At 47.9% G+C, this 25,532-nt stretch overlaps 13 protein-coding genes across 13 annotated transcripts; 7 read left to right on the top strand and 6 right to left on the bottom strand.

Annotated features, from left to right (window-relative positions):
• Nucleotides 1-571: 571 nt before the first annotated feature.
• ARB_00405 (uncharacterized protein) lies at nucleotides 572-3,236 on the top strand (the record flags this gene model as incomplete). The annotated part of the gene is made up of 3 exons (XM_003013175.1): nucleotides 572-653; nucleotides 752-2,710; nucleotides 2,770-3,236. 3 exons carry the CDS (start codon nucleotides 572-574, stop codon nucleotides 3,234-3,236), a joined length of 2,508 nt encoding a protein of 835 aa, XP_003013221.1.
• A 76-nt stretch (nucleotides 3,237-3,312) lies between these two features.
• On the bottom strand, nucleotides 3,313-5,114 carry ARB_00404 (uncharacterized protein; the record flags this gene model as incomplete). The annotated part of the gene is made up of 3 exons (XM_003013174.1): nucleotides 3,313-3,434; nucleotides 3,598-4,989; nucleotides 5,021-5,114. The coding sequence occupies 3 exons, from the start codon at nucleotides 5,112-5,114 to the stop codon at nucleotides 3,313-3,315; spliced, it is 1,608 nt and encodes a 535-aa protein (XP_003013220.1).
• Nucleotides 5,115-5,841: 727 nt separating this feature from the next.
• Nucleotides 5,842-7,990, top strand: ARB_00403 (uncharacterized protein; the record flags this gene model as incomplete). Its single annotated transcript, XM_003013173.1, has 4 exons — nucleotides 5,842-6,509; nucleotides 6,578-7,081; nucleotides 7,135-7,614; nucleotides 7,678-7,990. 4 exons carry the CDS (start codon nucleotides 5,842-5,844, stop codon nucleotides 7,988-7,990), a joined length of 1,965 nt encoding a protein of 654 aa, XP_003013219.1.
• A 547-nt stretch (nucleotides 7,991-8,537) lies between these two features.
• On the bottom strand, nucleotides 8,538-9,328 carry ARB_00402 (uncharacterized protein; the record flags this gene model as incomplete). The annotated part of the gene is made up of 2 exons (XM_003013172.1): nucleotides 8,538-9,251; nucleotides 9,317-9,328. 2 exons carry the CDS (start codon nucleotides 9,326-9,328, stop codon nucleotides 8,538-8,540), a joined length of 726 nt encoding a protein of 241 aa, XP_003013218.1.
• An 811-nt stretch (nucleotides 9,329-10,139) lies between these two features.
• Nucleotides 10,140-11,048, bottom strand: ARB_00401 (uncharacterized protein; the record flags this gene model as incomplete). The annotated part of the gene is made up of 1 exon (XM_003013171.1): nucleotides 10,140-11,048. The coding sequence occupies one exon, from the start codon at nucleotides 11,046-11,048 to the stop codon at nucleotides 10,140-10,142; it is 909 nt and encodes a 302-aa protein (XP_003013217.1).
• A 289-nt stretch (nucleotides 11,049-11,337) lies between these two features.
• On the bottom strand, nucleotides 11,338-11,529 carry ARB_00400 (uncharacterized protein; the record flags this gene model as incomplete). Its single annotated transcript, XM_003013170.1, has 1 exon — nucleotides 11,338-11,529. One exon carries the CDS (start codon nucleotides 11,527-11,529, stop codon nucleotides 11,338-11,340), a length of 192 nt encoding a protein of 63 aa, XP_003013216.1.
• An 846-nt stretch (nucleotides 11,530-12,375) lies between these two features.
• Nucleotides 12,376-12,672, top strand: ARB_00399 (O-methyltransferase, putative; the record flags this gene model as incomplete). Its single annotated transcript, XM_003013169.1, has 1 exon — nucleotides 12,376-12,672. The coding sequence occupies one exon, from the start codon at nucleotides 12,376-12,378 to the stop codon at nucleotides 12,670-12,672; it is 297 nt and encodes a 98-aa protein (XP_003013215.1).
• Nucleotides 12,673-12,835: 163 nt separating this feature from the next.
• Nucleotides 12,836-14,581, bottom strand: ARB_00398 (MFS multidrug transporter, putative; the record flags this gene model as incomplete). The annotated part of the gene is made up of 2 exons (XM_003013168.1): nucleotides 12,836-13,874; nucleotides 13,932-14,581. The coding sequence occupies 2 exons, from the start codon at nucleotides 14,579-14,581 to the stop codon at nucleotides 12,836-12,838; spliced, it is 1,689 nt and encodes a 562-aa protein (XP_003013214.1).
• A 2,566-nt stretch (nucleotides 14,582-17,147) lies between these two features.
• On the top strand, nucleotides 17,148-19,179 carry ARB_00397 (tubulin-specific chaperone, putative; the record flags this gene model as incomplete). The annotated part of the gene is made up of 4 exons (XM_003013167.1): nucleotides 17,148-17,370; nucleotides 17,418-17,868; nucleotides 17,928-18,027; nucleotides 18,181-19,179. 4 exons carry the CDS (start codon nucleotides 17,148-17,150, stop codon nucleotides 19,177-19,179), a joined length of 1,773 nt encoding a protein of 590 aa, XP_003013213.1.
• A 212-nt stretch (nucleotides 19,180-19,391) lies between these two features.
• Nucleotides 19,392-20,299, top strand: ARB_00396 (formin binding protein, putative; the record flags this gene model as incomplete). Its single annotated transcript, XM_003013166.1, has 2 exons — nucleotides 19,392-19,415; nucleotides 19,472-20,299. 2 exons carry the CDS (start codon nucleotides 19,392-19,394, stop codon nucleotides 20,297-20,299), a joined length of 852 nt encoding a protein of 283 aa, XP_003013212.1.
• Nucleotides 20,300-21,459: 1,160 nt separating this feature from the next.
• Nucleotides 21,460-22,104, top strand: ARB_00395 (uncharacterized protein; the record flags this gene model as incomplete). The annotated part of the gene is made up of 1 exon (XM_003013165.1): nucleotides 21,460-22,104. The coding sequence occupies one exon, from the start codon at nucleotides 21,460-21,462 to the stop codon at nucleotides 22,102-22,104; it is 645 nt and encodes a 214-aa protein (XP_003013211.1).
• A 922-nt stretch (nucleotides 22,105-23,026) lies between these two features.
• On the top strand, nucleotides 23,027-23,887 carry ARB_00394 (C6 finger domain protein, putative; the record flags this gene model as incomplete). Its single annotated transcript, XM_003013164.1, has 1 exon — nucleotides 23,027-23,887. The coding sequence occupies one exon, from the start codon at nucleotides 23,027-23,029 to the stop codon at nucleotides 23,885-23,887; it is 861 nt and encodes a 286-aa protein (XP_003013210.1).
• A 601-nt stretch (nucleotides 23,888-24,488) lies between these two features.
• On the bottom strand, nucleotides 24,489-25,198 carry ARB_00393 (uncharacterized protein; the record flags this gene model as incomplete). The annotated part of the gene is made up of 2 exons (XM_003013163.1): nucleotides 24,489-24,779; nucleotides 24,893-25,198. 2 exons carry the CDS (start codon nucleotides 25,196-25,198, stop codon nucleotides 24,489-24,491), a joined length of 597 nt encoding a protein of 198 aa, XP_003013209.1.
• Between the last annotated feature and the right edge of the window lie 334 nt (nucleotides 25,199-25,532).

Here is a 25,532-nt window from a genome sequence, read left to right as displayed (position 1 = left end):
ATACCCCATTCAACCTGAATACGAAGCCTCAAACGAAGCTATAGACTTCTTATCAACCTCTACGCTAGTATCCTATTCTTCAACCCGCCTCTTCTTATATTGTTCTTGCTTGTCTCTATTGATATCTTTGCTTTGAAAGAAACGCCAGCCTTTGGGGAGAAAACCGGGTCACATGACCCTTCCCGGATAACTAAGCATTTTTTTTTTCTTTTTTTACTTTCTTTTTTTCGACTTGCACAAACAAGTTGAAGATAGAAATAAGATGCGGAATTGAACCCAACGAACAGCGAATTGGTGACGAGTTACGGACGACCGTCGACGAAGATACGAAGGGGTCCTTTGCTGCGACCAACAGGGTTTTCATTTACTATTGTCCCTAGTGCCGGTGCCGGGTCGAAGGGTCCCTTGCCTATTGTTCGTTCATACTTGGTGTCTGTCCCGCCAGTCACCTAGCCAGCCCACCACCAAATCCACGAACCTCCTGTTGGCCCTTGATTGATCGAGATATCCTATTTTCCTCTGTGCGATATACCAGGCAGGGCGCCCCGAACTGTAGAATAGGGCGTCCATCATGCCTCAGCCATTGAGCTCCAAGGATGGCGCATTGTTCCGCCAAGTAGTCCGGAATTGCGAGAATAAACAATATAAAAAAGGTGCGGGCTTGCCTGCTATTCAGGACGGAAATGCTATTGAACCTTCCCCCCATTGTTCTGTTATCTGTGGCTCTGACAAGTCCTATTTGGGCATCTAGGACTCAAGGCGGCGGAGCAGATCCTTAAAAAGAACCCCAACCATGGCGACACACAGGCGATGAAGGGTCTCATGCTAAGCTATCAAGGTCAAGCAGAGGAAGCATTTGCACTGGCTAAGATGGCTCTCAAGAATGATATGAAGTCGCATATCTGCTGGCACGTCTACGGCCTGCTCTACCGTGCCGAGAAGAACTACGATGAAGCTATCAAGGCCTACAGGTTTGCCTTGAAGCTCGAGCCCGAGTCCCAACCCATACAAAGAGACCTGGCCTATCTACAAGCTCAGATTCGAGATTTCCAAGGATACATCCAGAGCAGAGCTACGATGCTTCAGCAACGACCTGGCGTGCGTCAGAACTGGACTGCGCTCGCAATTGCTTACCACCTTGCTGGCAACCTTTCGGAAGCAGAAAACGTGCTCACGACTTTCGAAGAGACTCTCAAGACGCCCCCTCCACGAACAGATATGGAGCACTCTGAAGCTATTTTATATAAGAATATGATTATTGCGGAATCAGGCAACTTAGAAAGGGCTCTTAAGCATCTTGAGTCTGTGGGTAAGCAGTGCTTTGATATACTTGCTGTTATGGAAATGCGCGCGGACTACCTTCAACGACTTGGCCGAACTGCAGAAGCTGCTACTGCCTATGAAGCTCTACTAGAGAGGAACCCGGAAAACTCGCAGTACTATGACCGTCTGATTGAGACGAAGGGAATATCCAAGGATGATCACAAAGCATTGAAATCTGTTTATGATTATTGGGTTGAGAAAAACCCTCGCGGTGACGCACCTCGACGCATTCCTCTGGAATTCCTCGAAGGAGATGACTTCAAAGAGGCTGTTGATGCATATCTTCAGCGGATGCTACGCAAGGGTATACCATCTACATTTGCAAACATTAAGACACTTTACGCCAACCCTGCCAAACTAGCTGTCGTGCAGGAGTTAGTAGAAGGTTACGCTGCCGGAAAGATTGATGACCAATCTAACGGATCTGAAGCAAACGGCGATGACTCTCGGTTCAAGGAATCAGTCCTCTACTTCCTCGCTCAACATTACAACTACCATCTTAGCCGTGATCTCGAAAAGGCAATGTCATACGTGGAGAAAGCCATTGAACTCTCGCCCAAGTCTGTGGAATACTGGATGACAAAGGCCAGAATATGGAAACACTATGGAAACCTCACCAAAGCCGCAGAAACCATGGAAGCTGCTAGATTACTTGATGACAAGGATCGATACATCAACTCAAAGGCAGTCAAGTATCAGCTTCGCCATGATGAGAACGAAAAGGGCCTTGACAATATGAGTAAATTCACCCGAAACGAAACTGTTGGAGGTGCACTTGGTGACTTGCATGAGATGCAATGTGTCTGGTTTTTGACCGAGGATGGAGAGTCATACTTGCGCCAACGAAAGCTAGGTCTTGCTCTGAAACGTTTCCATGCCATCAGCAATATCTTCGATATATGGCAAGAAGACCAGTTTGATTTCCACAACTTCTCATTACGCAAGGGCATGATTCGGGCATACATCGATATGATTCGATGGGAGAACCAATTGCGAGATCATCCATACTATAGCAGGGCTGCTATTGGAGGAATAAAATCATACCTACTGTTACACGATGAGCCGGATCTTGCCCACGGACCAATTCCAATTAACGGAGCTGACGGCGGCGCGGACAGTGTAGAGCGCAAGAAGGCCGTGAAGAAAGCTAAGAAGGAACAACAGCGGCTAAAGGAAGCCGAGGCTGAAAAGCAGAGACTCAAGAAAGCTTCAGGAACAGGCGGCGGCGGTGACGCAAAGAAGGAGGACACCGATCCTCTGGGCTTGAACCTGGTTCATACCTCTGATCCACTGAAGGAAGCGATGAAATTCCTGGGCCCCTTGCTCGAGGCCTGCCCAGGTAACATCGATGCCCAGACCATTGGCTTTGAGGTATATATTCGAAGAAGTATGCATATTTACCTTGATTCTCGTGACATAACCATCTTACTAACTGGACATTAACAGAGAAATACCTACTGGCAATCAAATGCCTGCTCGCCGCTCATGCCATTGACCCAAGCAACCCAACTCTACATGTTCAATTAGTCAAATTCCGCCAACAGTTCGACGCCGGTGCTGCAGGGGAGCTCACTCCACCAGACATCATCGAACTTATCAACGCTGAATTCGACCTCCTGCTACCTAGATCTACTGATCTAACCAAGTGGAATGAAGAGTTCCTATCTGCGCACGCAAAGAGCGCCCTTCATGTCCAGGCAGCACTAACAGTCCGCCAAATGCTTAAACCAGATTCAAAATCCCAGGCCGAGAAGGATCTCATCTCGTCCATTGACCTCGAAACCACCTCATTAGAGCAGGCATTGGCTGGTCTTAGCTTACTCGATGAATGGGGCAGCACAGCGGAGACAAAGGCTTCGTATTCTACTAGTGCTCGCCGCAGGTGGGCTGAGGCATCTGTCTTTCCTCAGTGATGGAGAAAAAACTCTACGTGGATAGAATCAGGAAGAAGGGGTGTTTCCATTCTTCACGTTCGTGAAATGTGTGTAACTATTCTGTCTTAAGCATTTCAGCAGCCTTATATTCGACTATAACAAAATCCTTAGAGCAGAAAATATGAGAAATGGTATTAATCACGTCCACTTTCATTTGACCTAGGTCAATAAACATTGCTATATCAATTGAATACACCGTCTATGCTCCGAATTCCTCTCTATACACATGAGATATCATACACAGGAATCGAGCAGGAAAGTATAAAAATACATAGAGGGCAATAATGCCACCAAGATAAGGATCGTTCATACATGAGAGGAGGAAAAAGCATCTACTCACCATCTTCGCCGTCTAGATTCCCAATAATGACTTTGCTCCTTGCATTCTCTTCCTCTCCCCAGCCATAGGTAGCCCAGAGAGATTTCCAAACGGGAACATGAACTGGCTTCTCCTTACCAATGACCCACTCCTTACCCTCCGCAATACGCTGGGATCGAGCGAGTTCATCAGGAGAGAGGACAAACCTGCGCATTCTCGAGGAAATTCGTGGATCAAGGGTCATGGGATCGGTCCATTCGCGCTCTTCCCTGATCTCAGCCGGGTCAGTGGGCTGTTTATACGCTGACTTGTGCCAGTCCTTTTCCTCCTCTTGAAGAACAAACTGCTGTTCGCTTGTGCTGGCATCTGACGAGGGGCTAGATCCATCAGATGTGGGATTTTGAGGTTGGCTCTGGGTTATAGAGGAGAAATCGGACTCAGAGCTATGTGTGCTGTCGGCGTAAGGTCTTATAGATGAAGCGAGTACAGCAGCAGCAACTTGCTCTCCGACTTTATCAGCTAGATGGCGACGGTTGAGGAATCGGTACATGCGGATGGGAGTGTTGAGGAAGCCAAGTATATGAGGGAATGCAACGGGAGCCGAGCCGTCGAACTCAGTGGGAGCAACGGGGGAGATTTGGTGAGAGTTATATGCGGAAGGGAGGAGGTACGAGGCTGGAGGACCACTGGGCTTTGGCTTCTCCGCTGGCTTCTCCGCCTCTTTCTTTTCGTCCTTTGGTGGTTCTTCTGTCGATGTTTGGTCTGATGTATCTGATAGTAGCGGTTCCTTGGGTGCGGTGTCTTCTGCCACCGCTGGTTGGAGAGAAGCAGGGTCTATCAAAGGCCCCAGCCAACCCTCGTGAATGCCTCTAATATATTCTTTCCATGCATGTCGACCGAGAACTAGATCCCCTTTCGTCTCCGGTTCGTCGTGGACACCCGTGGCCGCTCTTATATGTCGAAGTTTGGTTTCAAAGTCGGCCGTTTGGAGATCAGGTTCAGGCAATGGACCCGACTCGCCAGCCAGCTCTCTTTTCCTGCGAATTCTGCTAGCAACCGCGGCTCTGAGATCTCCCTCTCGTCTTCCCTCGACGACCTCGTAGTCCAATGCTCCAGAGACGAGGATAGGCTTCACGTAGTCCCGGAAATGGTCCCTTGCGTTGCGCATGCTGTCTCCCGGGGGAGCGGATAGAAACACCGTAACCTTCCTTCGCGCCTCGGTGGTCCGTAGCGGTTCATCGGCAAGGTGAGCTACCATGTTGGCCCATTTCTCTTGTATCTTCTTCTTTTCACGGCGGTCGTATACCAGAGCACCGATGAACGAGCCGGTCACGGTCAGGAATATCATCCAATTCCTTGACGGAAGCTTCAGCTTGATATTTGGAAGCCCTATCGACCTGTTAGCATCCATGTCTATGCCTCGAACTGTCTGTCTCTCTCGTACCTAGCATGCGCAGGGCAGGATTCTGCGGCTTTGGAGCTGGCTTTGGAGCAGCAGCCGCAGCCTCTGACGCTGGACCCGAAGCTGGAGTCTCCATGGCTGTCACTGTGACTGGAAGCCAACCTATCTGCCAGCTTTAGTCAATTAAATAGCAGACAGTCAGCGTCTTCCTTTCTGTTCTTTTCATTCATCTCTTGCAATCCCAGTGAAGAAGCTCTTTGGATCCATTGCAGAAAAATCTAGCGGACTTTCTTTTCTCCCTTCTCCGGCCCATGTTCTTAGTAGAGCCATCCACCCATGGTGACCTGAGCTAAAGACGGCCAAAGGACAGCAAGCTTCAGCTATTATATACATATAAACAAGGGTAGACTGATATTTGGTGTCTATAACATGTCTCTGATATTCAACACAACATCTTTCTGCGCGTGAAGTGTTATTCCTGGTGTTGCTGTAGAATCGCCGTGAAAACGCCCAAAAGCGCACGGCAAAGTAACGACTCCCTATCTTTTCTCATCTCAACTTGTAAAACTTCATCCTAGGCCTGGCCAGCTACTCTGCGCGGCCCAGAAGAAAGCAATAGACATATATATAACAGGAGGTGCTGCGGTTGTTTTGGATGTCGCATGCCCTGCTCGAGTCTCGTTTCAGAATCTCGCCCGTCCGCCGTCGCGGCTCTTCTGGCTCTTCGACCTCCAACAACTTCTTCCCACCACGCGAACCCAAGCCCCTTTTCCCTCTCGTCCGGCCACCACCACACCACCAGTGACGGCAAGAAAACTGGGACGTGAAGTCATAGACCTCTGCGGCAAGATTCCCTGCGAGCGATGGACAGAAATAATCCGAGCGGCGGCCCTCCCAACGGCGGTGCCAACGGCCGGCTTCACCTAAACTTTGGCTACGACCAGCAGCAGCCGTACAGCAACAACCCCCAGAGCAGTCGGGCCTATCCCACGACGCCGTCGACTTTCCCGCAGCCTATGTACGCTGGCCAAGGCACCCAGGAGTTCGTCGACGCCCAGCAGAACGTCTATAACCAGGGATACTTCGTGAACAATCCCTATATGGCTCCCGCGGGCCAGACGCTGCAGCAGCAACAGCAGCAGCAGTACGCCCCAGCACCGCACGGCAGTGCCCCTCCGACCGGATACCAGCAGCAGAGAGGCGGGCTCCAGGGGAACGACGAGACCTCGGGCCTGATACAGCAGTTCTCGAACCAGGACCTCTCTGCTTCCCCGCGACCTGCTCGCGCCGCCCCGCAAGGAGGCCAGCAGCGTCCTCGCACTGCTGGCTCTGCTGCAGGACATCACCAGCAGGCAGCAGCCCACTTGACCCCTCCTATACCGGCTCGTGGTGCCAACCCAGAGGACGAGGAGCTTGTGAGATGCCCGGAGAGATACTCTGAGAACGCCCACAAGCGTGGGAAGGCGGCAAAGGAGCTCGTCAATGTCTTCTTCCGCGAGAATATCGAGAGAGCTCGTGATAGAAATATGCGGTATGCTATAAACGGACTGAGACCTCCTACAGTTCCATACCGTTTCGTACTGACTGGTTTTTATCTAGTGCTGCCAATCTAGACAAGATCTGCCAGAATGCAACCATCTCTGATGCAAAGCGGAAACATGAAGCAGAGGCCATGGCAAAGAAAGAAGCCAACTTCCTCCGCTTTATCAGAACGAGAGAGACTCCCTCGAACTTCCAGACGATCAAGATCATTGGCAAGGGTGCTTTCGGAGAAGTCAAGCTCGTGCAGCGCAAGACTGACGGCAAGATCTATGCCCTCAAGTCACTTATCAAGACAGAGATGTTCAAGAAGGACCAGCTTGCACACGTCCGCGCTGAGCGTGATATCCTTGCTGACTCCAAGGACAACCCATGGCTCGTTAAGCTCCACGCATCGTTCCAGGATAAGGCGTACCTTTACCTGCTCATGGAGTTCTTGCCTGGCGGTGACTTGATGACCATGCTTATTAAATATGAGATCTTCTCAGAGGATATCACCAGATTTTACATGGCCGAGCTGGTCATGGCCATCGAGGCCGTCCACAAACTCGGCTTCTTGCATCGGTATGCTTGTTACCCCTTAATCTTTAAAAATAAATCATGCTGACGAAGGATAGTGATATTAAACCTGATAACATTTTACTTGACCGCGGCGGTCATATCAAATTAACTGACTTTGGCCTGTCGACTGGTGGCAAGAAACAGCATGACAACTCATATTACCAGGCCTTGTTAAAGAATACCTCGACATCCAAAGATAAGAATAGAAACTCTGGCTTCTTCTCAGATGCCATCAATTTGACGGTCTCCAACCGTGGCCAGATCAATACCTGGCGTCGATCACGTCGTGCTATGGCATACTCCACCGTCGGCACCCCCGATTACATTGCCCCTGAGATATTCAACGGCCAGGGATATACCTATCTCTGCGATTGGTGGTCTGTTGGAGCTATTATGTTCGAATGTCTCGTCGGATGGCCTCCATTCTGTGCCGAACAGCCAACCGATACTTACCGAAAGATCGTCTACTGGCGTGAGCATCTTGCTTTCCCAGACGAACTGGTTCTCTCCAGGGACTCTGAACATCTTATTAGAAGGTATGCTGCATTGTACATCTCTTCTCCTTTTTCCTCCTTTCCTCTATGCTAACTTTGGAACAGCTTCCTTTGTGACCCAGAAAACCGTATTGGTCAAGAAGGAGGACAACATGGCGGTGCCACCCAGATTAAAAACCACCCCTTCTTCCGTGGTGTCGTATGGGAACAACTGCGCCGAATCCGTGCCCCCTTCGAGCCTAGACTCACTTCCAACATTGATGTCTCCTACTTCCCCATCGATGAGATTCCCCAGGAAGACAACAGTGCCCTCCTCCGCGCCCAAGCTCGCGCTATGCCCGAGGAACAAGAGGCCGAGATGTCCCTCCCCTTTATCGGTTACACTTACAAGGCCTTCAACGCATTCCAGAGCAGCTAGATGCCGCTATACCAAATGCAATACCCAACGCTTAATTGAGCATGAAAGCAAAGGCAAGGGGGCAGTAATTCATTCACGATCTTCTGCAAGCGGGGAAAATATGCGTGCTTTCAGGGCGTTTCCTTCTACTTCTGAGACTTTGCTGTCCTCGTTTTCTCTGGTTTTGCTTTTTTCTTTTCTCCAGTAAAAATATCAAACTGTTGGAAAAAAAAAAATAATACGTGTGATGACCTGGCCTTTGCGGATTTTTGACCATGTTGATGGATTTCTCGGTTAATACTGTGGTATTGTATACCTCTACACCGTTGCGTTACTACGGGTTTGAGACCCTATAGCAAGATAGAGATTCAGCTAGGTTGACAATTCTACCCATATGACAACATGAACCTACGTGTCCTCAATCAACATTATACTAACGTCACGTACCGTAAAAAAAGTCCATTCTTGAAGTAACACCGCTATATAGTACTACACATGCCCATTAACGCCATGACAAATTCCTAGGGCCGTCCCAGTAACAAATTGTAAATAAAAGTCAGATAACATCTCATCGCCGGGTACTAGCCGGTGCCAATCCAGGAACACCACTGTACCTCTCCTCACGCTCGGTCTTGAACAACAGCTGAATCCAAAACTCCTTGCTATCCTCGTCAAACCACGTCCACAGCTTCCCTTCTCTCCTATCAACCTCTCTCGCCTGCAACTTAAACCCGCACGTCTGATACGGTTCCGCAGCAACAAGCAAATACTGATAATCCTTATCCGGCGGGTCATCCACTTTCTGCTCAAAGGCAGACATAAATCGTATCCTGGGCTTAACACCCGGCGTTATCTCCTGATACTGAAGTTGGAAGAGCAAGCCATGCTGCCTCGTAAGCGGATCTCGGATCTTGGTGATTTTATACCCGGGCCGTCCGATCTTGACTGTGTTGCGCTTCACTTGTACGCCCATATTGCCCGCAGGCAAAGCACCGCCGGATCCATCCTGCGCTCGGCCTTCTCTTTGCTCCCGTGCTGCTCGACGGGCTAAGTTGGTCTGATGTTTGCGCCCCTGCGTATGAGCGAGGTAGGAGCCGTCGTTTTGGTGGACGGTGAGACAGAGTCGACACTCGAAGCTTCCGACATGGTTTTTGAAGAAGTAGGGGTCCTTTGCGAGGTCGATGTGTTCGAGTGCGAGCTTGCGGAGTCGTTCTCGTCTGTCTGCGTTGGTGGCGGAGTGCGACGCGACTCCGCCGCCGCCGAATTTGGAGCCTGCTCGATTCTGTAAAGATTTAGAAGTTAGTAGCTAGTTCGGCTGTATTGGTCAGGTATAAGAGTATAACGTACCTGGTAGTCCATTGCTGCTGCGTTGGTCGAAAGGCTGCTATCTCGAGTTGCTTTGCAGCTTTTAGGAGTTTGATAGAACAATTTTGATGGAGCTTTTTCCTGGCTTGTGATTGGTGGATAGTAAACTAGAGTCAACTACGCCCTAAGGAGGATCAAATCGATTCCAGCAACTTGAAGCCCAAGAGGCAGCACTTATTATTGTCCCCGGTCGAAAACTTCGCATATATTTTGGATGGCTTATGGCAGCTTAAAGATATGACTATTTTCATTAGAGCTGCAATCGCTTTTGATGCTTGTCAGACAGAGGTTGCCCGTACCTGTTATGCGAAATCTACCAGCCCTCCCTATCCACGGAACTCGATATGACTTAACTAACTATATGGGAGACGAATAACTATATCGTTCTGCAATCAACTATACCACACGACTATTATCCCTACAGAAAATTCTGTAACAGAGGAATAAACGGAACATTATATACTTACTCCCTGAACAATGCTTCCCACGAAAAGGCCGGATTGATATACCCCCTTACAAAGTGTCGGCTACTCTTCCTTAATGGTTTTTCCCGGAAGCATACTGTTATGGTGGCAGCTGGGGCCTAGTTGCGTCCTATGCTACTTCAATGCTGACCGGCAAAGGCATGCCAACATTAATGTTAGGACCAACCTCAGATGTGGATGCGTGGGTTGGCAGGAATCTAACTAATCGGACACGATGAATAACCAAGCGTCGGTCAGGATAAGTTGATATTAAACGATGAGTATTTAAACAACTCCAATTCATATAACTAAATTGGATGTGGACCATAATATTTGATTTATTAATCCGACTTTGTGGCAAGGATCATCGTAACCGTCCAAGAAAGCTGTAACTTTCTACCTTCCATGATTCTCGCCAGCTTCTCAAACATTCCCTGCTCGGTATCATCCGCTGGTACATCTGGGTATAGATGGTTCATGTATCCTCGTATCCAGTCTATGTCTGCATACTGGTTGAGAATTGTCTCGTCGATTCTTCTCTCCACAACATCGTCCGGGTTCTCCTGCACTTGGACATCCTTAAATGCAGCCTGGTGTGTTTTACCCACAGTAGGATGATATGCGTTCCAGTATATCCGATGCACTCCAGCTTTCCATTCACTCTTGTCAAATTTGATTTCGGCCATTCGAAGCACCGTCACTCGCACCGCTCTCTCCAGATTTGCAAGCTTGGATTCTGGCGCGCCCGCTATTATCCGTGAGCTCCAATGGTCGAATAGCTCGTTAAAGGCATCCTGTGCGTCTGTTGAACCAACAAAGATGGGAATGACGCCATAATGCCATATTGCCAGAGTTCCTCCTGGCTTCAGGGCCTTCGATGCCGCTGCGACCACATCTTGAGGTTCTGCCCAGTGGATTGCTTCGGCCATGGTGATCATATCGACCCCAGCATCGGGCAGCCATGACATGTCCTCCCCTGGATAACAGCCGAAACGAAATTTGTCTCCAGGGGATAGACGTCGCCTGGCTTGCTCAAGATAAAAGGCACTTGGATCGCTGGCCGCAACGGTGGTGAACTTCGTCGAAAGCTCCTCAGCAACTATTCCAGCCCCCGTCCCAGCGTCGTGAGCAAGGTTCCACTGGCCCCCATGGCTTTTATGGTATTGGTAGATCTCCGCATAGAGCTTGTCGGAATATGGTGGCCGATACTTGATGTAGCTATTGAAATCAAAAGTAGGTGAATCAAACATGACTGCAGTAGGATATTCTGGAATAAACACCAGTTTTCTATTGACTGTCTCGTTTCAATGATACCTTTCTATCCATTCAATGGTGGATGTAGTTACTGCGATGAGACATCGTATACCATTCGGCCAAAAGGTCGTACAGCTGATCGCTGCACCGCCATTAAGCCTCAATGGCTGATGCCACACTTGGCGTGGGGTAACAGAAACTAGTTAACTAGCAAGTTAGCCTAGGTAATTGTTCCTGGAAGATGACAGGCCGCTTAAATCTCAGTGCAGAGCTGCTATAGAGCATTTACTTAAAACCAGTGATCAAACCCCATGCCATGGAGAAGAACATATAAGGGACATAATTTGGTTTCCAGATGATAGCAAACCAGTCATCGGTGAGTATTTGATCACCAGTATCTGTTGGGATAGTCCTAGGGTTCCCAAGGGTTCGCCATGGCACTCGGGGAAAGGTATTCCGTTTAATCAAGTTGGCCATTCTCCTTATGGCGGAATGAATTCTTTTGACCGTTGGCATTATCCCACATCCAGTACATAAAAGATAAACAGAAGAAAGAGTAGCTAAGGCAAATAGATTCCAGCAGTATTCGAATGGATCATGGTGAGCAAAAGAGAGAGCATAGTGACAATGGTACACCGGGTATATTCCAGAAGGTAAGCAAAAATCCCAACCTTTCAAAGTACATATTCCTAGATCAGTCCCCTAATTATGGGAGACTTATCTGAAACAGGCTTTTATAGTCTAGACATCGTTGACTAGTTAAGGTTGAACCTTCATTAGTTAGTTAGTTGAAGGAACCAACCTAAAGAACAGCCATGAACGAACCTAATATTTCTTATTTGGGTGACATGGTACGTATTGCTTTAAAGGAGGTGAGCTCTAGTCCACATCAAACATCCTGATATAGCATATTCAGAACCTCGAGCACCTTGTCTGGCTAGATTTTACGTTTTATCCATCGTTCGCAATAGTTATAGCCAGGGAGAGCTTATCTGGTCACACCCGAGCGTCTATCCAGGGTCAAGGCTCACGGATGGTGTTAGCATTGGGGATGACGATGTCATACTAGTTGATATGGGCCGTGGCTAGGGAGACGACATTTCTAAATTCCGTAGTTAGTGGCCAGTATCCTCGGCCGCCTGATACTCCAGGACCTGCCAGGAGTAATCGTGCAGGCAAAAATAAAGGCATTACATCCTTTAATTGAGCCGATGGAGCATGACTTCTTCAAAGAGCAGCCAATAAAAGGTAAAGGTGCCACCATGCGTTTGGGTATAAACAGGTGCTGACCTTCTTTTCGATAAGGGGGTTCGAGCGTATTTCATGCACTTCATCTTCCACAATTGGAGTGACCGAGATTCGCAGCGGATACTCGAGAATCTCACACCGGCAATGACCCCCGGATACAGCAAGCTTTTGATCCACGACCATGTCATTCCCGAAACAAAGGCCTACTGGGAAAGTACCAGCCTGGACCTTATTATGATGGCCAACTTTCGAGGTATTGAGCGCACAACTACTGACTGGTACGCCCTTTTGGAATCAGCAGGGCTGAAAATTGTTAACATCTGGACTGGTCAACGTGGTATTGAGAGTCTTATTGAATGTGACCTGGCCTAAAAGGTGTACCTATGCATGCCAGCATACATAAAAACTGGTTGTCTAACTTTTATATCGTAAAGAAATTCGTCTATGTCAGCAAAACGCAAATATCTTTGGAACCCCGCTGATACTAACAGAGTAATCATTCGTGAGATATAATAAAATAAAACCCAGTTGCTCCTTATTTTTCACCTGTTCCAGACTTTTCACTTTCTCTTCGTACCCTTTCCTGCCTCCATTTCCCGCAGTACTGCCATTGTACCCATACCAGCGGTAAAAACAATACAACAACACCAGTCAATATCAGAAAGGCGTTCCTTACTCTCACAGCCGCTATCAAGGGTTGAATCACACTCACTCCAGCTGCACCCACAAGGCATCGAACAAGGTTGTTAGTTGCTGTTGCACTGGCTGAGCCGTTAGGGAAGCAGTCCACCAACATGGTCGAGTTGATGTTAAAAATGGCGGTTGATGTGAAAGCAATCATGAATTGGAGACCCAACGAGGCCACCAGGTTGGCAGCGAAATATCTCCTCAAGTCATTCAGCTCGAAACTAGGTCCGTAGAGAGCGACACATATGATGAAAGATAGACTGAAATAAGGCATAAATTGAAGCCGAGTGCGTTCAATAGGGAAGTCTGGTATGTTTTTTATGTTCACTGAGTCCGGCAAGCCATGCTGTATCTTGTATTCGGATTGGATTCGCTTAAAAGTTCGGTCTAACAGCCGTCCGGTAAATAGAGAGCCAAGTACACATCCGGCTCCGTTGGGAAGGAAGCAGAGACCAATTTGCCATTGTGTTAGGCTAGGGAATGAGTGCAGTAGAACGGTAGTGGTTGAGGATGTTACCATGCTCCAGAGTGTATAGATAAGAGAACCCCAGGCAAGGAGGACGAAGATGTCTTTTTGGAAGACATACGTCAACGGAACAAGTGTACTTTTGAGTGATATGCGTGGAATTTTGGATGCGGGAGATTCGCTGCCCTTGTTCTTGGCCCATGACTTAGGTGGCTGCAGGTAGTACAACCACGGTTTATGGAATCCATGGAGAGGAATGCTGCCGTTTCCTGCTAACTTCCGCTGAGTTTCCGGTAAGAACACCAGTAATAACAGCAGGACAATAATGCTCTGGACAAAGAGGAGCCAGAAAATGCTTCTAAACCCCCATTTGCTGTTAAGCAGGCCACCAATAACGGGGCCAACAGCCTGTCCAATCATCCTACCAGCAGATTAGCAAAGCATTACTTCCCAGGAGAGTGACTATGTTCCAACCTACCGAATTCCAGCGTTAGTCCCTACAAAGCCTCCTCTCTCTTCAGGGCAAGCCATATCCCCAATCACGCCGACACTAATACTGATAGTTGCCGCAGAACCCAAAGCCTGCACGCCACGAAGTACAACTAGCATTGGGAAGTTGGCGGTAAAAGCCAGTGCGAGATTAGCGGCGGCATATATGGTGAGGGTGATAACAAAAGTAATCCGGCGACCAGAGGTATCTGACATCGGGCCCCATATTGACGGGCTGATACCCTGAACTATCAGGTACACGGTGATTGTCAGAGCTACCAGCGAGGCACTAACATGTAGCTGCGACGATATGGTGTCTATGGCCGGGAAATATATGTTTGAGGAAAGAGGGGAGAATGCTCCTGCAATGGAGACTAGGAGAACGAGCTGCCATTTCTGACGGTGGGAAAAGATGTGGTATGGTGGCTCGGCCGATGTTTTGCTGGAGGTATTCTTTGCTGCAAGCTCGACATCCTCGTTACCGTTAGGATTCGTGAGAGTCAAGGCCGACGCATGAGGAGCTTTATCCAAGGAGTTGCGAGCAGTAGACGGTGATAGTGGTGAAGGGGCCTCGCTTTTGGTATTGAAGAGTGTGATGGAAGACAGGTTGCCGGCCTCTGCCTGACGCTCGAAGACCATGTTTCCCAAATCTCAATGCTCAGAGTTGCACACGCAAACACACACTCTTTGGCTAAACGATCGAGTATCCATGGGAAGGTGCACAGGCAGTTTATATATAAACCACTGGCTGAGCCATCCTTGGATGACGTTGCCCATGCAGACCTGGGTCAAGAAGCGTAAACACGTCGGCTCTCCACGACGAAACGCTTTCTCCCTGATTTTCCATGGGTATACTTTTTCGCCGGGTGACACTGCTCGATAGCACGGCAAACGCACCACGCTGCCCCAGTTAACTCTTCCCTCGAGCGCTTGCATTTTCGAAACATCCGCTGCTACCCAAACCTGGCATTGACGTTAATTCAAGCACGGGGGTCCTGTGCTGCTGGAAAGCCGCCGGAACGTTTCTACACCATCGGCCACTGTTGCAGCAAAAGATGCAGTGTAATCAGTGCATATGGACCATTTTTGGCATGGAAAGAGTCAAAGGGACACTTTTCAGGCTCAACAGGCCCCATAGCTACCGGCAAGTGCATGCATCGGTTCCCACCTGCGAGAAAGCCTCGCGCATCTCCATCCCCGTTCATCCGAAGATTAGAGCTCCGATTTTTTTCTTCCAAACAGCCAGGAGTAACCATCGCTCTCCAAACGTGCGCGGCAGGGAGAGGCCAAGTGGAACAGGGTCTGGATGCGCTGCGCGTCCCCTGTAGGGCGGTTCGGCGTCTTTTGACAGCGGCGTACAAAGCTCAGCGTTTGAGATCTCGGCTTGAGCCTTGAGATGATCAGGGATCCGGCGGAGGCGCAGCGAGGTTCAACCTTCCAGATAAGGGTGAATCAAGCAGCCGGTACAGAGTGGTTCTGATCGACATCTATTCACAAAGCCTAGAATATCATGCTGGCCGCAGCGACAGGGCTACATACCTGGCCATTATTAACCAGTAGCCAACCATTCGCTCGTCGCCGAGGAATAATGAAATGCTTGTAGTCAAATTCCTGGCTAATTAACACTGCTTCGTGAAACGTTTGTTAACTAGCGCTCTCCAGAACCAGAACCTGTCTGGTTATAAGATAGCGTACGCGGCCATCCAAAACATGGCAGCGATCAACTAGAAGATGTCGGATTTCGATTCGCCCAATGGCTGGAAAGTTAACTAACTTGTTACCCTTTGGATCTGCTTACCTAAATAACTACTAACTACTTAATCTACCTGCCTAACTACATAGAGTAAGGTATTCTTCTTAGGGTAAAATTCTTTATTTTAACTGTATATCCTCAGCCACGCTCTTCTACATCTACTATACTGTAATTCTTATATATTATCTAGTTATACTCAGGGTAGGGTTAGGGTTAGAAAGGGCTAGGGGGTTAAGGGTATAAGAATCCTATACAAGAAAGAGCAAGAAGGTAAAGCAAAAGGATATAGGTATAAGAAGTATGTAAAATAGAATAAGGTAAGGTGTGGCTTCGGAGTACACAGATAAAGAGAGAATCTTTCTCTTGTTAACAAGAATACTTTACTCTGTCTAGTTAGACAGGTGGATACGGCGGCATTTGGGTAAGTAGATACCTCGAAGGGTGGCATCACAGCAATTAGGCAGATTTCAATTTCTCGGGGCGGATAACTCGTTAATGCGCTTCTTTTTCTTTTTCCTTAATGCTTCTTATTCTTTTAGGAATCAGAAAAGGCCTTGCAAGAACTCAATGCCGTCTATTCTCCAATAACATTCCAAGCATTTATCTGCCCGCAGGGCTTGAAGATGCTGTGTACGGAGGTACCACGACTAGAAATGTCTGGAAGGGCATCATGGCGTCAACTGCTGAAGGGCACAGCGGCGGGATCGACAATCTCCCGAACATTCCAGGACCAGACTCAAAAGACTTGCATCTGCACAAGCTATGAACCTCTCTGCAGTCTCTCGTGACCATAGCGTGTCGTGGGCCGCCATAAAACCACGTCCAGTGACACCCTCGATGATTCTGCAGCAGAATGCCGATAAAGATATCCGTATCTTCGATTTTGTTGTTGTCGCTGGTTCCATGTGCAAGGCAGTATTTCCTTTCGACGAATCGTCTCAGGAACAAAACGGCATGCCGATAACCAATCTCGTATACCCAACCCTGTCCGGGATGATCTACGCAAGGTAAAGATCATAAATAAGGACAGAGAAGACCAATCAGCACACAATTAAGCATCCCATGGTTCACAGCAGTTTCTCGGCGAGAGTCAGCTATATGTCAACCCCTGCACAAGTCCACAAGCCAAGGAGGTTCCAGAGGCGATAAAGGGCCTGCCAAGTGAAATATGCAAGTATTAACTTCCGTAGATCCTCCCGTAGCCATAACAAGGGAGGAAAACAGCAATTGTATGTCGTTTCGACGTCATGTTTTGATTTCGTGCGGTCAAACGCCGTCTTGGGCGAGATGAAACCGCCTAGTTAATGCGTGACTAAAGCGGCGACGGTAACCGCCAAATTAGGACTAGTCTGGCTAAGAAGTTTTGTTCGTCTATCTTGAGGCTTAACTAAGTAGTTAAAGTTGACTACATCGAACTCACTACAAGAAAAAGCACACAATATTGTATAAGGCATGGCAAACAAATCTGACATAGGCCGGGATCCTACTGGTCGGTATACCATTGGGTCAAGATTGTCATTTGATGGTGCTCTTTGCACGGTTCGATATATCGGACCGGTTCAAGGCACCAAGGGCGAGTGGCTCGGCGTGGAATGGGATGAGCCAGACAGGGGCAAACACTCGGGAGCTCACAATGGCGTGAAATATTTTCAATGTAAAGATCAGGTCACTTCATGTATATGTAACAGTTATCGATCTTTGACTAGTTAACAACTTTTATAGGCAGAAATAATCACCCAACAGCTGGCTCATTTGTCCGTCCTAGCAGACCATCAGACAAATCCCTAAGCTTCCTAGAAGGAGCTCACGAGAAATATGTTTCTGAGCTGCCAGTATTCCACTCTTCCTCTAAAGGAGACCGTGTTTTGGAAGATTATATATCCAAGCCCATTGAAATCAGTGGAAAGATCGTGGAAGAGGTTGGGTTTGATGAGGTTCGCAAGCAGCTTGCAGCATTGCATGAGCTTCGGATTCTCATTCTTGATGGCCTGCGCATTAATGGGGTGCTGGCTGGGCCCGATGTATCTGATAATAGAGAAAAGGAACTTGAGAAGATCAAGCACACTTGTCCAAAGGTTATGGAGCTTAATTTGAGCCGCAATCTTATACGGAAGTGGTGCGAGATAGTCGATATCTGCGCTCAGCTACCAGAACTGAAAATATTGAAATTAAAGTATACTACACTGTGCCTTCATCTTTACTGTTCTACGATACAGACTGACCAATTTATAGTGGAAACTTTTTTGAAGAAGTCAAAAATTGTTCTTCAGATACAATTTCTTCCACAGTCAATAGTCTATTCTTAGACTTTACTTTAATGGACTGGGAAGAGGTATGACTTTGCTTATCTATCTCTGTATACTTCATTCGCTGACACCTTTCCAAGATTGCCATGGTATCCTGCAAATTCCCTTCACTAACCAGCTTATCGCTGGAGAACAACCAGTTATCGTCCACGTCCGCTCCGCTGTCAGCCATGATACAGGAGCTTTCACTGGACTTTAATGATTTCGGATCTCTGGACTTTTTAAGCCATCTTACGGCATTACGCAAGCTTCGCCATCTTTCTCTTCGAAGAAATAAGATCAGTAAGATATATGCGTCAACACCCTCGGACTTAGTCTTTTCCCCAACTCTGGAATTTGTGGATGTATCATGCAACCAAATTTCATCCTGGGGCTTCTTGGATGCTTTACAGAAAATATTTCCGGGCATGACACATTTACGAATTTCGGACAACCCTTTATATGCTCTTCCACCAGCTCCGACGAAAGTGACAGGATTACCTGAGGCTCGGATGACGGTGGATGAAGCTTTCATGCTGACCCTATCACGGCTGTCTAATCTAAAGATTCTAAATTACGGCAAGATCACACCCCTTGATCGCCTCAATGGAGAACTATATTACCTCTCACTTATTCGAAAGGAGGTCCTTGCGCATCCTCCAAGTATGGAACAGGCAATAATCAGGTCACATCCACGATATAAAGAACTCTGCAAGATATACGAGATACCAGGGATTCAAAGAACGGAAAAGGACGAACAGTCCAGGGATATAGACCCTCGTTCTCTAGAAGCACAGCTGATAAAATTTAGGTTCCACCTGGCTGACTCTAGCAAGGGAGAAGGGAAAGCCAATACCCATGTTTTTGAGAAAGAGATACCGAAGTCATTTGATGTCTACCTCATCAAAGCTATCGTGGCTCGGCATTTCTCCTTACCTGCACTGCGATTTAAACTAATATGGGAATCCGACGAATGGGACCCGGTAGAAAAGGGCACTGCGGAGGAAGATGAGTGGGATAGTGAGGATGAAGATGATGAAGATGAAGATACCCAGCCTATCAATGGCAAACAAGTACGACAAGCCAACGAGAAGGAGTTTGTTAGGCGGGAAGAGGAGTTAACGGATTCTACTCGGGAAGTCAGCCACTGGTTTGCAAGCGACGTCAAGGAAGCAAACGTCAGAGTAGAGCCTTTTTGATACCCCTTACTCACGAAATATCATTTTATTTTAACATGTTCTTTCTAATGGCCTACATCTAGAATGGGCACCCATCGTACGTAAATAATGTTAGATCTAGATAAGATAAGATAAGCTTTTGCGATGACTTCAAACATTTTGCGCTGCCAAAAGCTGCGACTGGAAACAAAACCTCTCGTCTATCTGAAATATAATATAACAAGGGCCAAAACATGGCAGAATACTGGAAATCTACAGTGAGTTTTACTATTCCGCGCTAATAGTAATAGGTAGCTAACATCATTCTCTTTAGCCGAAATACTGGTGTAAGCACTGCAAGGTCTTCGTTCGCGATACACCCTACGAACGAACTCAGCATGAAGCTACAGGAAAGCATCAAGGCAGCTTAAAACGGTTTTTACGAGATATACACAGAGACCAAGAACGTGGGGAAAAAGAAAGCCAAAAGGCAAAAAGCGAAATCGAGCGACTGAGAGGAATAGTATCCAACCCTGGTTCGTCGACGGGAGCCAAACGAGCACAAAATGACCCACCATGGAGGAAAGCGACGGCTACTGGAGCGAATACTACAGGCTTGACACAAGATCGGATGCAACAGGTGGCACAACTGGCGGAAATGGGAGTTGCAGTTCCTGAGGAGTTTAGGCCGAGTATGGCATTGGCTGGAGACTGGAAGGTTGTCTCGGAGACGCCAATAGAAGAGCATACTGCCGAGAGTACCGTTAAAAATATTGGCGTTCGAAAACGAAAACTGAGAGAGGATGAGCAGGAAGAAGCGGATATGCAGCAGGAAGTTGTGAGAAAATCCTGGGGGTCGGCGATTCGCGAGTATCGGGCTAGTGAGGATGACTCGGCTGACCTTGATGCGCTTTTGAATATGACGACGAACGTGAAGAAGGTTAAAGCAGAAGCCAAAGTGGATCCTGGGTCTAGAGATGCACAGGAACCTGCTGTGAAAAAAGAAGAAGATGCTGAAGATGACAGAGCTAATGTGCCTGTCAAGGATGAGGATATACCGCCCAGCATCAAACAGGAAGAGACAGCCGCGAGGGACGAGGCAGAGAATTCTCCTCCGGCTGTCATGTTTAAGAAGCGGAAGCCGAAAAATATAAAACGGTAACATATGCTTGTCTATAACAGCATTTGTTTCCTAATCTCAGAGTCAATCCTTGACTTTGGAGGACATGACTATATATCTGAGTAACTATACAGTCAACTCCTTATCAAATTCTATCTATAGCTACTGATATCTAGACTCTGATTTGACAGCTTCATATTAAAAATGCAGCAGACATAGCGTTAGCTATTTACCCTATAGAATATGTATATTAAGCTATAACAACGCCATCTACCTAAGTAATATGCCAAACCACGGCTAGTTTCCAATATATTAATCTGACCGAGTAGTTTATCTTCATGTCGAGATATAGTCATCACCAAGCTTGGCATCGCCACTCTCATTTTTCTTAGTTGATATCAAAGACTTGAGCCGCTTGAAAACATCTCGAGTCGCAACCGGCCTTTTGTGCAGACATAATCAGAGCAGAGTGAGCTGAGATACCAGCGAACTGAGAGCACAGCCAGAGCTATCTTGTTGACCTGGTAAGTCAAGGTATCCAACTGCGCCCCAGAAAGCGTTGGTGTCTTCTTTATCTTCTTTATCTCCAAGATACATTGCAGTCACAACTTTTCCTTTCTATGACCAAATTGGCCTTGTCCGGACCCTTCCCTAGCTCAGACTCCCGTGTGAAACTGTGTGATAAGGCCAAGTGCTATATAATACTGCCTATGGATAATGTCTGCAGCTCTAGCAGTGGCGGAAGATTCCTAGGTCTGGCCAGCTATGGCTGCTCTGTGACCTTTAACCACTTTCATCGCGAGGGCCTCAGCTATTTATAATAACATCACTATTCTCTGCATAATTGGCAAGGCTATATATCTGACGGGAGGCTGTCTGGTTACTGCTTGCTCTGCTGGATGGGATGTGGCTTCAACTGATACGCATATCTCCAACATCCCAGCTCTCTATCCTCGAGTCGATGAACGCGAAGCAAGAGACAAATATGGAGCCAGCTGCTAACTGACAGCTTGTACAGATTAACTACCCGTCGTGGAATACTATTTATCGATGCCCTCATCGCGAATCCCATCGAAGAGTTACCGAATGACTCTGTAACCAGACAGACGATGCGGAAGATTAAACAATTGAACGCATTTCGATAAAGCCACCGATCCCCAAACTCGAGCCAGCCATAAGTTATATTTGGACGAAGAATAATCATGACAGACGGCGAAACACCATCAGGCTCAGCGTCAGCCCCAGCGACGACCACAGATGCCTCAGCAGAAGCTCAAACTCCTACTCAGGGCGAGCAATCTGCCACTACCCACGTTAACGGCCAGTCAAATACCTCTCCGGAAGGATCGCAACACCCATCAGCTGTAGATAACAGCTTGAACCAGCCTCCCGCGACCTCAAACCCTCCGCCACAGCCGTCCGTACCGCAGACAGAAGCCCCGGATCCCGTATATCAGCTGGCGGCCGCAAGCTCGGCGCTGGATGCCTCTCAGTCAGGAGCTGTTGACCATGCTGTACAGCTTCAAGCCCTACAGCAATTCAACAATGACCAGGGGCCTTTCGATTCCAATGCTAACTCAGCCCCTCATGGCGCACCAGCTTCCGTTCCTCCAACAGCCCCAACTCCAGCAGCCCCAGCTCCCGTAACCCATATCACTCAGTATTACGGCGAAATCCCAGCCGGAGGCTTCTCAGATGGTTTCGAACTGGTAACAGACGAGAGCGCTGCGAATCGCATGAAGAGAGATGTCAAGCGAAGGACAAAAACAGGCTGCCTTACGTGCAGGAAGCGCCGAATAAAGGTAAGAATCTGCTATCCCATGTTAGCCAAAGCAATTGTCGCATGAAGATACGCCCTTCAAAGGAACATAATCCGTTTGTTTCTCGATGTCCCCTGGCGTTTGTTGCTTGAGGGAATGTTATTTTTTTCTTTTCTTTGGCTTGCTGGGTTTTTTTTGCTCCTCTGGTCCCCGCGTCTGCAGCTCGCTTAGCATCAAAAAACGAAAACTGCCAGAAAACCCCATCTCAACACCCGAATTAACATCGCAACCAGCAACACCAGCAGCCTTGTTCATGTTCCAGCCCTTTTTTGCGCCAGTTCGCTGCTTGTGACAATATCTTACTTCCGATTTTTTCATTCTTCGTTTTATTTTCCTTTGTCGTGGTCAATTTCAACCGTGTTATCGCACTTATACCCACCTACGAGTCGCAAATTTGATAGATCCATACTGAGACTTGATACAGTGCGACGAACGGCATCCCGTGTGTCGAAATTGCGAGAAGAGTAAACGGGATTGTCTGGGGTACGACCCGGTGTTTAGAAGCCAGCCAGGCCCCTCTTCGCTACAGCCAGCGCCGACAACACATCCCTCCCTTCAAGTTGCGCCCCAGAACCCTCATCAGGCTACCGGTCTCAACCAAGCGTATCTTCCTAACAACAGTACGGCGCATTCTGTTTCTCCATCTATCAATACAGGTTCATCGGCATCGCCCCCCCAGGAGAAGCTCGACTTTGGCACTGAACCGGAACCTACTCCCATAGCAGCAGCTCAGCCGGCACAGACTGCACCAGCTGCACCAGCCGCACCTGTCACAGCGCCAACTGCGCAATCGAGAAGTGTTACCCCTAGAGTTGCTGAAGGCCACCCATTAATTGCTGCGTCGACAACATTGCCTAATTCGGAAAAGATGGAACGTAAGTCATAACCCTACTTCATGCAAATATGAACGCCATATATGTTAACATGAGCTATAGCGAGACAACCGAAAATGAGTGAACTGCTAGCAATTGGTGGATTTGCGTTACCAGAAGTTGATACCAATCCTCTCTCGCCTACTAAACTGGAAGAGGTAAAGATGCTGTACAGGATCTATGCCCAAGGAATGGACCGGCTGCTTGAATGTAACTGGTACGACACGCACGGACTAACCCAATTACTTGGAAGCCCTCGTCTGCTGTCCTTGTACTCTTCTCTCCTCGACGGTTTCACCGATCCAAACATAAACGATGCTCCGGTAATTGCTCGTATGGAATCGTTCGAAAGCAATGTCATATGGGAAAGTCTTTGCCTATGCCGTGCAGCTCGAGCTCAGGAGCCGACTAATGGAACCGACACTTCGGACTCGACAGATCCGCAACTCATATATGCTGTCAAGCGCCTATCTCTTCTTGAAGCCTTACTTACAGGAACCGTTCTTGAAAACAATCCCCTTTCTCGTCACAACTATCCGGAAGATGACCCTGCTGTCACCACATCTGGGCTGAACACACAGATCAAGAACCGCCAGCTAGGATTCTGGGAGTCAATGGGCGATTATCTGTCAATTCCGGACAATGAGCCAGGTGCGAGCGACAAACGGGACAAAGCCCTCTTCGCGGCCCGCGCGTTCCTTGATATGATTGAAAGCCGTGATGTCGTGTACTCTATTGCCGTTGTCAGGAACATTTCTAAATTCCAGCCCCGAAAGTTTAAACTTCCTGTTGCCTCAGATGAGAAGGATCCCGCTGCAAAGCTATATGTAGCATGTCGATTCCTCGAGGATGAAGTACGCGGGAAGGCGACTAACCAGGTCACTCGGCGTATCTCTCAGCTAACAGTCAGATATTGGGATGAACCCTACAACGTCTAATTATACAATCACGGCCCTTTGCCATTATCACATTGAGACTTGATCCCACCATTTCTTTCTTCCAACGGCTGTTCTGAATGTGCGTTTTCGTTTCATATTTTTGTTCATAGTTTCTCATTCGCGGCGTTTAAGAGAAGGCATTATGGGGGATATCCAGGATCACACGGAACCGGCTGGAGCTTTGTATGATATTTTTGGCCTCCTTTCTCCCATATACCATGAAACGTTACAGTCTTAGTTATTAGACTAGTGCACGATGAATTCGAAAGACATTGACCTGATCAATTTTATAAGATAAACTACTTTATTTTTTTTTCCTTTTTCTTTGGTTGCCAGACAGACATCATGATGCGCTTGTTGAGCCACCTCCCTTTCACCCAGTCTAGTAGTTAAGTGTCTCCATCTATACTTCTCTAGATAAACGAATGTACCTCTGATCAATGCCTCATCAAATCAAGAACTCACTGCTTTAAAGTCTTGCCTGTTCAGGTACAGGGGATCGTAATTTTCCTGTCTCTATCGCTTGTCTAACATTGCTAATCGCCCACTCCTCCATCCCGGTTTGAGTCTGTTCATGAGCTTGTTAGCCTCCACCCAACAACTACTGGCATTCAAACAAAAGGTAACCTACTTCAACGCTCCAGGTGCCCATATGTGGAACAAGGATCACGTTGGGATTCCTGAGCAATCCTGGGTGGATTTCTGGCTCGTTTTCAAAAACGTCGAGCCCTGCGGAGGTTACCCTTCCGCTTTCGAGTGCCATAACAAGAGCTTCTTCATCAAGAACCGGCCCGCGAGCAGTGTTCACTATAATGATGCCCTTCTTCATCTTGTTGAATTCCGCATAACTGATGATGTGTCTTGTGTTTTTCTGCAAGGGGGGCATGGTTAGCTAGACGAAGTACCCTGCACTGTGGTCGTATGCTACGAGACAGGGTATTGAGTGATATTAGGAATGTAAGGCCAGGGATAGAAAAAGGGTGTAGGATCAGGAATGAAACGTACGTTCAGGGGTAAGTTCAAGCTTAAAACGTCGCTTTGGGCAAGAAGTTCATCAAAGGATACATATTTTGCTCCTCCGGCTAACTCTTCACTCAGTTGGTTGCGATTATGGTAAATAACGCTCATGCCAAAGGCCTCAGCCTTCTTCTTGAGGTTACGTCCAATGCCTCCCATGCCGAGAATACCGAGTACTTTCCCCTGCGGATCGTGTCCAAGGGCAATTGGCTCGGGGGAACCCTTCCATTTGCCGGCTCGCAGGTTCTGCATACCGGCATTGAAATTGCGAAGAGCCCCGATAATTAAGAACATGCTAACATCGGCCGTGGACTCATCTACAGCTGTAGGCACATTGGAGACCCGCAGCGGTGGTGATCGAGCGCTGCAAGCTGCGACATCTACTTGGTCATACCCGGAGCCTGGTCGAGCCTGTCAGTATAACCATGTATTTTCAGGGGGGGTTCATACAGCCCAGATGCATCGTTCTCATACCGCAGTGGGCTAGGAACTCCATGGATTTTGGCAAAGCTTCCACCAATTCCTGGTCAATCAGGCCAGTGATCGAGACAGACCCGAAAGTCCGATAGGCTACCCGCACTCCATCGAGTTTACCATCACGACATTCCTGAAGGAACTCAGCTCGATT

This window comes from Trichophyton benhamiae (assembly GCF_000151125.1).
Source record: "Trichophyton benhamiae CBS 112371 chromosome Unknown contig01356.0, whole genome shotgun sequence".
Taxonomy (NCBI): Eukaryota; Fungi; Ascomycota; class Eurotiomycetes; order Onygenales; family Arthrodermataceae; genus Trichophyton; species Trichophyton benhamiae.
Note: the sequence above shows the minus strand (reverse complement) of the source record. Positions and strands in the feature narration are given on the sequence as shown.